Below are 13,526 nucleotides of genomic sequence, written 5' to 3'. Positions count from 1 at the left end.
AGCATACAATATAAAAATAAGCAAATGATTTTTGTTTTCACCAATTTATAAATAAGCAAGTGGTTGGGCCTAACCATTATTTAAAAATATAAATTTTGTGAGACCATATAAGTAATTGTAAGACTGGGCACCGGGCCGCTGCCGGGTATTCGATGCCCGGCCCGACTCAAGCTCGGGCCTAGACCCAGGCTAGAAAAAACGAGACCTGGACCGGTCCGATAAATTATCGAGTTGGTCTGAGTGGACCCGATAATTATTTTTTATTTTTTATTAATATATATATATAATATTTTATTACAATTAATTATTTTTATATATTATTTTATATTAAATATATTTTTTAATTTAATCAGGCTGGGTTAGGGCTCGGGTTTTCTGAGTCGGACCCTAAGCTTAAGCAATTGTCGGCACAAGCCCACATATAGCTCCCTTCACTGTGGCAAGCCAAATATCTAATCCAAGACTTTATACAATCCTTAAGAAACCTTTGAAAAGAATGTAACTATACTATACAGACATCTCAAATAGGTTTAGCTTCCTGAAAAATGTTACCGTTTAGCTTTCCCTTGCTTGAATGCTTTCACTTGTTTCTATCACTCTATATTGTTCATATAACTAGTGAAAATCCTCAAACCAGAGCTTCCTATCATTAGCCTCTTAGTTCATGTTTGATTTAGGTTTTTTGGGGTTGTTTGACAACTGTAACTTATATGAATCTATCATAAATATCAAGACTCATTATGTGCCAAACAACCCATTTGAACTTTTTTGTATAAATATAAGTTAGACATAAGGGCATCTTCGATCTAAAGCCTAAGTTTAGAATTTCTTAATGTACCCAAGGCCTTAAATGTGATATTGGACTCTTAACTTTTTTACAAAAATAGTTTATTAAAAATGTGAATGCCTATTATGTTTCTAAACACCAATTGAATGTAAAGCATGTTTTATTTGAAGCTGTTCTGGTGAGAACTATTTAACTTTTACTATCATAATCTTAATGTTAGAGGAGTTAATTTATTATTATTATAAAACATTTAATTCAGAAGAATGATTAACAATATATTTCGCGTTAAAGTAGGCATTAAATTGGTTCTGACAGAAGACGGACGCGGGCAAAGAGGCGACTGGATCGCTCTGGGGGTCGGGGACGCGCGATGGGTTCCTCGTAGGTACCGGTACCACCCGAGTCAGGGCAATACCGCCGGCCTGACCCTGCTGCTCCGACTCGGAGCGGAGCTCCACGCACCTTCTCCCGCCATTTCCCCATCTTTCCGCGGCCTCGTCACTCATTATACGCAGCCGAAGACGATTCGCGGGAAGGGCAGAGGTGGTGGCGGTGATGGTGATGGCGACGTCTCTCAACCCCGCCGGATGAGAAAGGTTTGCGTCTCCGTCTTGGCGAGCGCAACGCGATTGCATTGCGTTCCATTTCATCGCATGAGGTGGTAACCTCTCTCTCTCTCCCTCCCTCCCTCCCTCCCTCTCTTTCTTTCTGTGCCATGACGTTTTTTCTTGCTTTAGTTTTTCAGTACCTGGGAGCAATTTTGGAGTATTGAGACCTAAGGGATTAAAGAGAATTTGCTTGTCGGCTTCGTTATCATCGTCGTCATCTCCGGTTTCGTGCGTTAGTATGAGGAACGCGAGGGAGAAGATTAGACCATTATCGGTTGATAAGGAGAGCGATGGAGCTACTGCTGGCAGCATGGAGGCCATTACGGAGGAACCGAATAGGGTCAATGATCGACCGACCACAACGATGAAGGTCATTGTTCCTGCTTGGCAATCTATTATAATCATGGGGACACAACTAATGTCGATAATCACCAAAGTATTCATGATAATAGCTGTTGGAAATGCAGGAAAATGTCATAGAGAGTTTAGGAGAGAAAATCAACAGCCTGGAGACTCTAACAGTGCAGGAGCTCCGCGAGATAATGAGGTAAACTCGTGCTTCCTCTGAAAATAATGGTTCGTATGGCAAATTTCGTTGAAGCACTGGCTTTTAGTTGATGGAACGAGAAGCATGATTTCTTTTAAATTTTCTTGTGCTTTCGTTTTCAGGAAATTAGAATTGCCCATCAGAGGTCGTAAGCAGGAGCTGGTGGTGGCCCTGAAGTCTTTCCTGGCTAGCCAGGGTGAGGATCGTGCACCTGGTAGGAAACGCTGGATGCCTTTTTCAGATTATCGACAAAGTTATCGAAAGCAATCTTACCCACTTATTTGTCTTATCATTGTGTTCTGTTGACGATCTGTTTGTGGTTCTGAATTGCTAACGCACACAAGAGTTCCGGTGACCAATTTCTTGTAGTTCACGCAGAATCAAGTTCTGCTCCAGGAACATGTTTGAAGTCTGATGCTCGGAAGAGGAAAGTTGACAAACCGGTTAAGGTAGTCAAGGAAAAAGAAGGTCTGTTGGAGAAGGTAGAAACGGTAGAAGTGAAACGTAGCCGAAAACGGACGCTGCTTCGAAATGCCACCATTGAAGGTGTTTCTAAGGTTGTTTCCCTGGAAGAAGAGAAATTAACGACGACCGATGGTACTTTTCATTTATAAAATCAAGACTTCATTCTTCCCATTGTTATTTGGTTTTCATATTCACTTACAGGATTTGCTGATCGGTTTGCTTCGTAATAAGTTCAAGGAATTGTTCTTGTTTGTTATCACCATCTCCATGTCATCGTTCTCCTTTGTTGATTTCTAATATAACTGATGAAAGGAATAGCGGCTCGTGCCAAGAGGAAGACAACAACAATCGTTCAGAAGAAAAACACCGCAGCTGTAGTGAACGTGGGGCTGGCTGTCAGTGATAACGAGCCATGGACTGTCCTTGCCCACAAGAAGCCACAGCCTGGATGGATCCCATATAATCCGCGGACAATGAGACCTCCACCACCTTCTGCCGGCGCAAAATTTGTGAAGCTAGTGTCATGGAACGTCAATGGACTAAGAGCCTTACTGAAGATGGAAAGCTTTTCAGCACTTGAACTTGCACAGAAGGAGAACTTCGATGTTTTGTGCTTGCAAGAGACTAAATTGCAGGTATAACTGCATGGTTGATTACCACAAAGTCATGACACTGCTTTTAGAAGTTCAGCTTTTCCAACAAAAACGTGTAGATCTGTGCTAATAACAACGCTACAATTACTGGTAATAAACTCAAAGGTTCACACGTATGGCTTGCCCTGTTAAAGCTTGGGTTTTTCCTTTCTCTTTTTCCTCAAGGGGTGGCTTGGTCCATGTTTGACCTTCAATGTTGATACCAAAGGTCACTGTCTTGAGTTGGCCCCAAATTTTCTGATTTAAATGGGAAGTGTTTTCCTCGAGAAAGGGATAAGAAGTGCATTACCTTGCTTCACGTGCATATGCAAACCTAAGCATGTCTTAGGGAAGCCAAGCAGATTCGGCAACCTTGTTCAATCTTGCTTGTAGGCGTAATGATCTCACACTAAGCTGAACACGTGGTTATCTTATGAGGATGGACAGGCTTGCCGTGGAGTTAAAATATGTTGTTTCCAATCTGCATGTATTGCAAGGCATTGAGAAGTTGCAACACAGAATCTGCAGAAATTAGGTTAAAATTACTTGCATTGGGCTTTATTATTTGTTCTTTTTTGGCAAACAGGAGAAAGATGTAGAAGATATCAAGTACCTGATAGAAGGTTATGACAACAGCTTCTGGACATGTAGTGTTTCTAAACTTGGATATTCAGGCACTGCAGTGATTTCACGGGTATCAAGCTATCTCTGGAGTATCTGCAGCACTCCTGCATCCATGCATGCTCTCCAAGTTTGTGCTGTTATTGCCAATCATGTGTTATTGTTACCTTTATACTTTTCTTTCCATGAGAAAGCATCTGCAAAACCCAATTACAACTGTCTGGCAGATTGAACCTGCATCATATTGTTTTCCAATTTTTGCCACTTTCAAATGATATCATGATACTCTTTAATACACACACACACACACACACACATACAGGCAAGAGTTGTTTTCTATGATTCGTTTTCATGAGAAATCATCTGAACCACCCATTTGCAACTTGTGGCAGACGACAGACATCTTACATACTTACTGTGAACTTGCATCTATCTTTTTCCAATTTCTTGTTGCTTTTCAACAATATGTATCATTATATTTTTTACTATCATCCATAGAGTAGCTCAAATAAAAATTAATCATTTGATAGGCCAAAAGGATTGCCGTATTTTGTTGACATAACTGGACACAGCACAGGTACCTTTACTCTGATTAAAGGAAAGTTTTTTTTTTTCGATTACTTCAGCCTTGGTGTAAGGAAAACCTTGAATATTACCAATTAGCTGATCCTATATGCCATTGAGCTAGTTGGTTGTTGATTTGGGCTGGCTCTGGTCCTCTTTCATCTTTGAGTCCTAAGTTGACCCAGTCATCCAGGTGTGCAGAAATCTTGTGGAAGATCTGATGCAATCATCCTTATTTTCTTTAGTAGCTTTATGAATCCTGAAGATTAGGGCTTGTTGACCTACCAACAACATTTATATGTTGCTATTTTTTTTTTGAGACACAGATTATTGTTAAGTTGCATATTGAAAATAAATTTTATGTTCTTTTCCCCAGTTTCCATAGAATCTTTGTTCAATATAGTGGTAGTGTAATATATGACATAATCTTCAATTTTGATGGCATTACCTTGCAATATTTTCTGCTTAAAGCTGCTCTTTCTTTTAATGTTACCACAGATAAAACCAAGTTCAATCAAATATGGGCTTGGGATACCAGACCATGACGGTGAAGGGCGGCTTATCACAGTGGAGTTTGATTCATTTTATTTGGTTAGTGGTTATGTACCTAATTCTGGAGATGGCCTCAAGAGATTGGTAAAATTTTTCCACCTGCTTCCCTTTTAGAACCCTCTAGTCTCTTGTTTCTATGATGTTCTCACACTTGTTAAGTCTGAAAAAAGTATTTTTATGGTCTTAAACCTGTGGCTTTTGTTGTCAGGAGTACAGGGTTAACGAATGGGATGCATCACTTGCCAACTACATGAAGGTAAGTCCTATGTTTGAATTGTGCTGATTTTGCTATTATATATTTAAGTGAAGCCTGATCTTCTCCCAGAGTGATTTGCTTCATAATAATAACTGTCATTAATATCTATGAATATCCATTACTAGTATTTTACAAGAAAAGGCATATTCCCATCTTTGTACGTTCTTTTGATTCAATGTTAATGCTTATGGAAGGCATGAAGCTGGCTGAGTCGATTCTTTTATGCATAGCATTGGTGAATATACTAACCATGAAAACTAGGTACAATTAGTCACCAATCATTGTTTTGGCACTCGTATGAATATGATGAGTTGATCAGGACTGGCATGTGAAACAAGGCACTAGATCAATTATCCATAATTGTACTTGTGCATATTAATAGTATACAAGTTTCCAAGGCCTTTATCTGACGATCGGGGTGAGTCTTGTTGAATGGCCTCCATCTGGGGCGAGAAATGAACCAAACAAACTGAGTAAGGCATGTTCATCCTCACTTTGTTAGTTGATTAGGGAGCTCAAACTTGGGTCATGCTCATCATAAGGCGGGCCTAGCCATTTGATGATAAACATAGTTTGTTCAAACTTGTCTCATGAACTGTCTGATTTATATGACAAACTGAATTTGATTGCAACCAAAATGGAGCTTTGTGTTATGAGTGTAATTTAATAATGAAAATGTCATAAGTACAGTTTAATAACGAAATCCTAGATTGACTTTTGCTCATGGTTCTGTATGAATCAACATAAATAAAAAACAGAAGTAAGACAAAAGCAGACCTGATAAATGAAAAAGAGTGTCTGTGTGTCTGCATATATTCAAGTCGAGCAACTCATTAATAGCTCATTTGGCTAAAAAGCCTAGTAAACCTAGGATTAAATGGATAGGACGTGTTCATAACTTCATAATCGATTCACTATTCCTAGTGATAATTGGCTCATATTCTGCTTGTTGACTCGTGGAAAATGAGCATGGTACGAACTGGACTGGTTCCAGCCACATGCTACTTGGTTCAATTCCCAGTCTTACTTCAATCTGGACATCTGGTTAGGCACATAAATTTGTGATTGTATCAGAAACATGTTGGCAGATGGATGGCATTCTCAAGTTTGAGAATTTTATCTCAGGAAACTGCAGCAGATGGTTGTTTGAGATTTGTGGATTGAAACCAGCAGTGTTCCATTTTATGAATTTAAGAAATTGCTTCATAAGATGTGTGGAGCTGGAAAATCCATTATATACCACCATGTAGTACCCAGCTGGAAGCCTGGAATTTCAAGCTGCATCCCAGTATCTCTATAATATGCCAGCTGATGTTCTAAGTAAGTGGTGAGAGTTTGCGGTCTGCATTGAAACAGTTTCCTGGAAATAAGTGTCTCATCAGAGCTAGCATGTGTTTCAATATGCAACTCATGAATGGAGCAAGCCTGCTGGTTCTAGAGAATTGACAATTTTTTACTTTTTCTGGTTGACATCTTGACTGGTGAGAGAGGACCTGGTGGTGCTGTTGAGTATTTAGAGACTGCTTCCATTAATAAAGATAAATTACTGCTTGCCGAATTGATTTTTTTAGTCTGACCTATCTTTGTTATATTGAAACCTTGCTTAATCAGTTATCATGCTTAGTTATATTTTAGAAAAACAGTTTGATGTAATTGCCTGGTTGGTCATTTTGATTTTCTTATGCAGGAGTTGGAAAAGTCAAAGCCGGTTATCTTAACTGGTGATCTCAACTGTGCACATGAAGAGATTGACATCTACAACCCAGCTGTAAGAAACATACATAGCACAGCGTCAAAAGTTTTTCCCTTTATTTGGAACAGTACATCCATTTGCTTGCATGTCCAATGTCTATCATGGTCTATGTGAAGGGTAAGATCCGGTGGTGTCTCAGAAGTTGGTAAGAGTAGACATGGCACTGATGTTTGAGTTCTTTCCTATTGGGCAACCCATTTGTTAGTGAATAATATAAATGTGCTATTAAACTTTACTCCTCGATAGAATTGTGCAAGGTACTATCAAGCATGATTTGCTGTTTCCTGATTTTGAAAATTATTTCATGGCTGAACGTTTGAAATTTGAAATGTCCTAGTAGCTTTAGCTGCATGTGGATCACGAGGCTCTGCTCTCCATGTTTTCCTAATGCAAAATGTACATACGGTGGCAAAAGATTCTTAATAGTTTTTTACCATCTCTGGTTTTTGTTGTGTCACTTGTTTACCGTGAAGGCATGAACTTCTCGTTAAGGTATATTCAAGTCAACTTTTGGAATGTACTAATCCTTCTATGCAGAAGGAACCCTATCAAGGTGTGACTGATGTATTTGATTGCCATAGCTCCTGACACTTTTTTAAGGATAGTCTTCTTATGTTTCAAGTTTCTACCTTTTTGTGTTCATTGGATAGCTTTATATAATTTTGTGGCTATCATCTGATCAGGGAAATCGAAGAAGCGCCGGATTCACAGATGAAGAAAGGCAATCATTTGAGAAGAATTTTCTGTCAAATGGTTTTGTGGACACTTTCAGGAGGCAACACCCTGGTGTTGTTGGCTACACATATTGGGGTTATAGGCATGGAGGACGCCGGACCAACAAAGGTTTTCATGTTCTAGATTCTCTTACCATTTTTTGTTGGTAGTTTCACCGTTTGGAACATAGCAGAATCCCTGGTTGACCATGAAGACTACGTTTCTAGTATCTCTTTTTGTTGTCGCATTATTGCAGTGCATTTTCTCCCTCCATGTTCAACTTCATCTGCAAAATCTTCTTATCCGTTATAAGTTTTCTTGGTTTCCTGTTGGTTTATGACCTGCTAACCAGGAAGGAACAGATTCATATATAACACATTGGTGCACACAAGCAGCAGTGTAAGAATTAAGAACTGATAGCCTTCACCTTGACAGAGAGTAAATCCATGTTTTTATGGAAACCTCAACAATGAAGACTTTGAGTAGCATAACATGGCTTGCAAATAAGATAATCTCAATCAGCTGAATAGTTTTTGTTAGCACAAGTCATGGCTCTGTTCCCCTTTTAAATTCATTGAAGCTTCCTTCTGTTGCTTTCTTTGAGCACGAGTAATTTTTCTGTCACATATCCAGCTTGTCTGTTACTTGACCATTTTGCGTGCCTTACATGTGGCAGGGTGGCGACTGGACTATTTTCTCGTATCGGAGTCTATAGCTGATAAAGTTCATGATTCTTACATTCTGCCAGATGTTCTTGGGAGTGACCACTGCCCTATAGGTCTTATTCTTAAGCTGTAACGGGTCATCGTGCTTAAGGGCGTGGGCGTCCAATTACAAGCGTCCTTGATTTTTTGAGTATGATTTTTTGAGTATGTATTAGTTTGACGTGTCCTCATGGAATTTCCCTCACAGTTCCTGACTGGAACCTCATATGTAGGGCATATGCCTGTGGCAAGGACTGGCCATTTGTATTATGTTAATTTTGTCTACAAGATTTATGTGTTCTTCTTTCACATCTCCCCTGTTTAATTTAATCTAAATCATCTGAACAATCAGCACGGTATGTGAATGTCATCCATCTAGACTGTTCCTTCCTTCTGCACCCTAGGTGGTGCAATACTAGGCTTTATGAGTTACATGAGCAAGGTCTGTGAAACCCCGAACTTAAAGAGTGTCACGAAGAATCTTAGCAAAAAGGAAATGCATCACCTTGGCGGTAAGATGGGCAACGATATATTTAGCCATTAGATATCTCAAAAAAATGTAACTTTGTAATTAAACTAAATCATGGAACAACACTAAAAGTACATATTTAACCTTGAAAAGGTAAATCTAGTAAATGTGTCATCTTCCCCAACAGTATTCGTGTCAAGCCAAGGCCTCCAGTTAGACCAACAGTTATACGTTGTGAAGTTTTCACCAATCAGAACCGTCAGGAAAGTTTTTCAGAGCATCTTCCTTCCCATTCACGTAATATTCCACAACTGCCTTCATCCTAGAAAGCTTATCAGGATGATAATTTATGTGAACAATCACTGGCTTTATCTTGGACAAATTGGGGTCTTTTCTGACACTCTTGAACAAGACTTTGCTATTCAAAAATTCATAGAAATCCATAGTTCTCTTTGAGGCATGGAGACCATCATATCCAGGGTGAGAAGGAAAGAAGAGCTCCTCATTGAAAACCGCTTGATCCCACAACTTACGATCCTTCGCAAGTCTCGCTGCAACACGATCCAAAAGCTCAATAGATGGAAAGGTGGGCCTAATGTAAAAGAAGCCAGAATTATAAACCCATATGCGCATCGTGTGAGCATAGCGGGCCCAACCCATTGCAGGCTCATCAAAGACATGATTGTATCCATAGGCTGTCCCGTTGTCATGACCATCAGTCATGGACTCCACATCGCAATCTCTATACAGATGCTCGAAGGGGTTCTGCAAGTAGACAATGTCAACATCCGAGAGAAGAACGTTGTATCCCATCTGCAAGAACTCCCTCAGAATTCTGAATTTCAATCCAGAAATAGCATGATTGTCACCATTCTTAGCAACAGAATCCACACCTTCATCCGGATTTCTTCTGTAGACCGGAACACCCTTTGTTTTGCAGAAGGTCTCTGTGTCATCGTCCAATGCTACAACTAGATAATTGGGTATACCCACATGCTTGATGCTGTTGAACCAGACCTCCAGCATATCCTGAACATTGGTGTTTGCCACGGCAACTATGAGCTCCTTATTGACGGCCACCTTTTCAAGAATCTTTTGCAGTCTAGGGTTGATGGTCGGATCAGGAATGACGCCTGGGTTGGTCCTCAGACTCCTAACAGTACCAAAGGGCCCAGCTTTATGTTGTTTCCCCAGCATAAGGAATTGTTTCTCAGCATGCTCCTTTGATCTTTCTGCCAATTGTTTCTTCAAGGTTAGCTCTCTAATCTGCTTCTTCAATTCCTCATTCTTCTTCAGCAACGAACTCAGCTCGGACCTCAATGTCTTGAATCGCTCGGAAGATCCACAATTAGTTGAATTCACCTAATAATAAAATCGCAGAAATAGGTCATTTTGGTTATCATCTCCCTGCTTTCCTCGGTGCATTTCAAGCTCAAAATTTATATATCTCAAACTATCTTTCTGGAAATAAACAGGGTACAATTCTTTTGCCGATCCTAGGTGCCGAGAGAGCAGGAAATTGGTGCAACTTACCCTGAAAATTTTCCACAGACAGGCAAGAAGGAAATGAAATATACGGATTTGAAGTACAACGAATCTTGTTTCATTGGAGAAAGGTGGAATAGATCATGAACAATGGACGAAAGAAGTCCGATACCACGTTTTGCACAGAATGACAGAAAGGTCAGGATACACCGGAAACAACTCGGCGTGCTTCACGCACCGAGATATTCATCGGACAAATGACTAATCGAGAGAGGGAGACGCTTTATCACGTCACCGAATCCACGGACCGTTCCAAAGACAAAAACGTTTGGAATCTCTATTCTGTCTGATTCTCCAAACAGGAAAAGAAAGGCAGTAAAATTTTCTCTCCAAGGCGTGAAAGACAAGCGGTTTACCTGGAAGCGTTCTTCCGAGCGCGGAAAACGAAGGAACAAGCCCTCGGGGTAAAGGAATGCAAACACGGAGCCAAGGAGGATGCCGATCCCGATGGCTATGGCGATTCTCGACCCCCGGATCGACTGGCCGTTGCCTCTCATCAAGGGCACGTCCCGCCGCCCCGACATCGTTTCAGAAGGTTTTTCCCGATCTCCGATGGCAAAACCAGCGGAATTCAATTTAAGCACCGTTTCTCTTTCCTGCTTTTTCTCCCTGGACAAAAAAAAGAAGACGAAAAAGGCAAAAGAAAGAGACCAGTTGAAGATGCTTTTTGAAGCAAGCAGTTTAGTGCGCCTGTGGCCTTGGCATAGTCAGAAAACCCTAAAAAGAGAGAGAGAGGGAGACATAGAAGGATTAGCATCAAACGCAGAGTCGTCTCTCATGAAATTGTTTAATCAATGGTTACAGAATCCACATGAGAGAGAGAGAGAGATCAGTTACCAGTGAAACTGCTGAGTGGGTAACGGCCTCTTCCCTTCAATTTATTCAACGTCCATTGTCATCTCCCACAGGAGCCCTTCACTGACCGGGACGTCTCGCTCAACCGTCGTCATCTCCGACAAGAGCCCTTCACTCACTAGAATGTCCCGCTCGACCAGCCATGGATCTTTTCTCTCCACAAGTGATGTTCTTGTCACGCATTTTCAAGTCCACAAAGCCAATGCAAAGGTTCCTTCACTATAACCAAGAAACATACGATCATGATGGAAAAAAAAATTACATTTATGTGGATGAAAAAGAGAGATTATTCTCAGTATCAAATGTTTTCTAATGAAAAATATGAGTTAAAGACCAATGTTTTTTGATAACTTCTTATTTGCATGTGGCAGTACTCAAGTATGAAGTTTTTCTTTCCCTATTACAACGAGCTCCAAGAATAAATGTGCATTTTTGTTGACTGTTGAATTATGTTTGTTAAAGTGATTGTAAAGGCTCTCAAGTTATTGCATTTCACTTTCTAAAGATATAAATGACGCTTGAATGCATTTAGACTTGACGCTTTTTAAATCATTGATTGAGTTGATCGTAAGAGCCAAGTCAATTCGGGTTCGTCTACTCAAACTCGTTCGAAAAAACTCGGCTCCTGCTTGACTCATGAACCGAGTTCGAGTTTACAAATATACTCGAATCGATAAACGAGTTGGATTCGAGTTTCAAGTACTCGACTCGACTCAAATGACTGGTTTTAACAAAACAAATTTGCACAAATTAAAGAGTTAAAGCTAAAAGGACCATACTCCACCAAGCGGATCCTGGCTGTGGGCGTGTCCAAAGGGGTGTAGGCATGTCGTGGCGCTTCATCTTCTCCCTCCTCCTTGCAGCTCATTACTTCTATCCTGCAATTCATGGATCTGTTGTGGATATAATGAGACATCTTTTTTCGTGGTGTGATAAAAGATCCATAATAAAATCCATGGTTCAAACCATGAAACTAAAGGACTTAGGTCTTTGCCGGGTAGCTTGTCGCCAAAATGCTGATCTTTTTATTTTGTTTGGATAGTTTTTGGCTTGTGAGATATTCATCCATGTTAAAACTGATTATATGTGCTATGCAAATTTTGTGCGGTTATGACAAAATTACCTTTGGTTCACAAAAAAAAAAAAGATAAGTTTTTAGTAAGGTAAAAATTAAAATAATAAAAAGTAAAATAACTACAATGGACATGTTTTTTTTTTTTTTTAATTACAAAAACATCCATCTTCTTTTACTACCTACACACATAAACTGTGCACGCATAATAGTGCACACTACCTTTACTAGAAAGATCTTGTAGGCTCTTGTTCGGGCTACTATGTCCATGCTGTTTTATCATTTGAAAAACTGTGTGAGTGTGAGAGAGAGACATTAGTTATCTTAAATAGTCAATAGAAGAATTCTAAAATACGAAGGCGATGAATTGATCTTAAATCTATGGATTTTACATTTTGAGAATCTTGAAATCCGAATTTGAACCACTCTTCAAACTGAGTTTTTAGAGTGTTTGGTTGCCATGCTTGTAGTAGTGTACTTTCAATGCTGGTTATATGAGTCATACTGGTTCACGAAATTTCATGCATCAATATGATTAATAACAAAAGTACCCATAGTTCACATTAAAAATGACAAGTTTTTGATAAGAGAAAAATGAAATAACAACAAGTAAAATGACTACAAAATACATGCTTTTTTAAATTACACAACTAATCTAACCAACTAGAGTTTGACTAAAACTTGCTCATTTGAAATGTTAAAACGAATCGAGTTGTAAGAGCTTGACTCGTTTAAAATCTACTTGGCTCGATTATGCTTAAGGAGAGATTGGTTAGACGAGTAACATCTAAACGAGTCAATGAAGTAAACAAACTAAAAGAAACAAGTTAAAGTGAGTCGAGCTTCAGCTTTACGTTGTATCGTCAAGTCGAGCTTGAGCTTGTTATGTGGAGGTCGACAAAAGTTTTTTCAGTCAGCTGGAGCTTGACTCAAGCACATGTGTAGTCCTACCTTCATTTTTTTTTTGCTAACATACTATTAAATAATTTTTTTTTTCTTGGCATTGCTGCTTTTAACAAACAATACTTCCTTTCTTGTTGTGAGATTTCTAATTTTCAGCACTTCATACTATGGTGTGTCAAATAAGTCAACTATAAAAAGAATTGTACTCCTTATAGTTTTCTTTTTTATTTAACTTTGGTCGATTATGTATTCACTTGCTTGAATGCATGTGATTTTCTGTTGTATAGTGTACTAGATAATTGCTGACGACGAGTTGTATGTGAGCTAGGAACAATTATAAACACTAGTTAAATATGCTATTTTGTATTTGATATTGTGTATTTGTTATTTTAATAATTTATTTTTTTATTTTTGACATTATTTTATGGATATCATAAAAGTGCTTTGCGTTTCTTCATGAGCTCAGCTTCGCTAAGCTC

The 13,526-nt window shown here is 39.2% G+C and overlaps 2 protein-coding genes across 2 annotated transcripts; one reads left to right on the top strand and one right to left on the bottom strand.

The window, feature by feature from the left end:
• The first annotated feature begins 1,050 nt into the window (after positions 1–1,050).
• LOC116250426 (DNA-(apurinic or apyrimidinic site) endonuclease, chloroplastic) lies at positions 1,051–8,512 on the top strand. Its single transcript, XM_050076805.1, has 12 exons — positions 1,051–1,445; positions 1,525–1,765; positions 1,863–1,942; positions 2,065–2,156; positions 2,312–2,539; positions 2,720–3,042; positions 3,626–3,790; positions 4,723–4,860; positions 4,985–5,032; positions 6,720–6,800; positions 7,469–7,628; positions 8,176–8,512. The coding sequence occupies exons 1-12, from the start codon at positions 1,051–1,053 to the stop codon at positions 8,295–8,297; spliced, it is 2,073 nt and encodes a 690-aa protein (XP_049932762.1). The 3' UTR covers positions 8,298–8,512.
• A 209-nt stretch (positions 8,513–8,721) lies between these two features.
• LOC116251641 (arabinosyltransferase RRA2-like) lies at positions 8,722–11,259 on the bottom strand. The gene is made up of 3 exons (XM_031626022.2): positions 11,055–11,259; positions 10,574–10,934; positions 8,722–10,034 (listed from the first exon to the last, which is right to left on the bottom strand). Exons 2-3 carry the CDS (start codon positions 10,739–10,741, stop codon positions 8,916–8,918), a joined length of 1,287 nt encoding a protein of 428 aa, XP_031481882.1. The 5' UTR covers positions 10,742–10,934; positions 11,055–11,259; the 3' UTR covers positions 8,722–8,915.
• Between the last annotated feature and the right edge of the window lie 2,267 nt (positions 11,260–13,526).

The sequence above is a fragment of the Nymphaea colorata genome, chromosome 3 (assembly GCF_008831285.2).
Source record: "Nymphaea colorata isolate Beijing-Zhang1983 chromosome 3, ASM883128v2, whole genome shotgun sequence".
NCBI lineage: Eukaryota > Viridiplantae > Streptophyta > Magnoliopsida > Nymphaeales > Nymphaeaceae > Nymphaea > Nymphaea colorata.
Note: the sequence above shows the minus strand (reverse complement) of the source record. Positions and strands in the feature narration are given on the sequence as shown.

Bases quoted from the DNA above. Each gene is read 5' to 3' on its own strand.
- LOC116250426 (XM_050076805.1), top strand. From the start codon at position 1,051: ATGATTAACAATATATTTCGCGTTAAAGTAGGCATTAAATTGGTTCTG. The intron at 3,043-3,625 runs GTATAACTGCAT...TTTGGCAAACAG, and splicing joins TGCAAGAGACTAAATTGCAG to GAGAAAGATGTAGAAGATAT. The intron at 4,861-4,984 runs GTAAAATTTTTC...TTTTGTTGTCAG, and splicing joins GAGATGGCCTCAAGAGATTG to GAGTACAGGGTTAACGAATG.
- LOC116251641 (XM_031626022.2), bottom strand. From the start codon at position 10,741: ATGTCGGGGCGGCGGGACGTGCCCTTGATGAGAGGCAACGGCCAGTCG. The intron at 10,035-10,573 runs GTAAACCGCTTG...TTTTATTATTAG, and splicing joins GCTCGGAAGAACGCTTCCAG to GTGAATTCAACTAATTGTGG.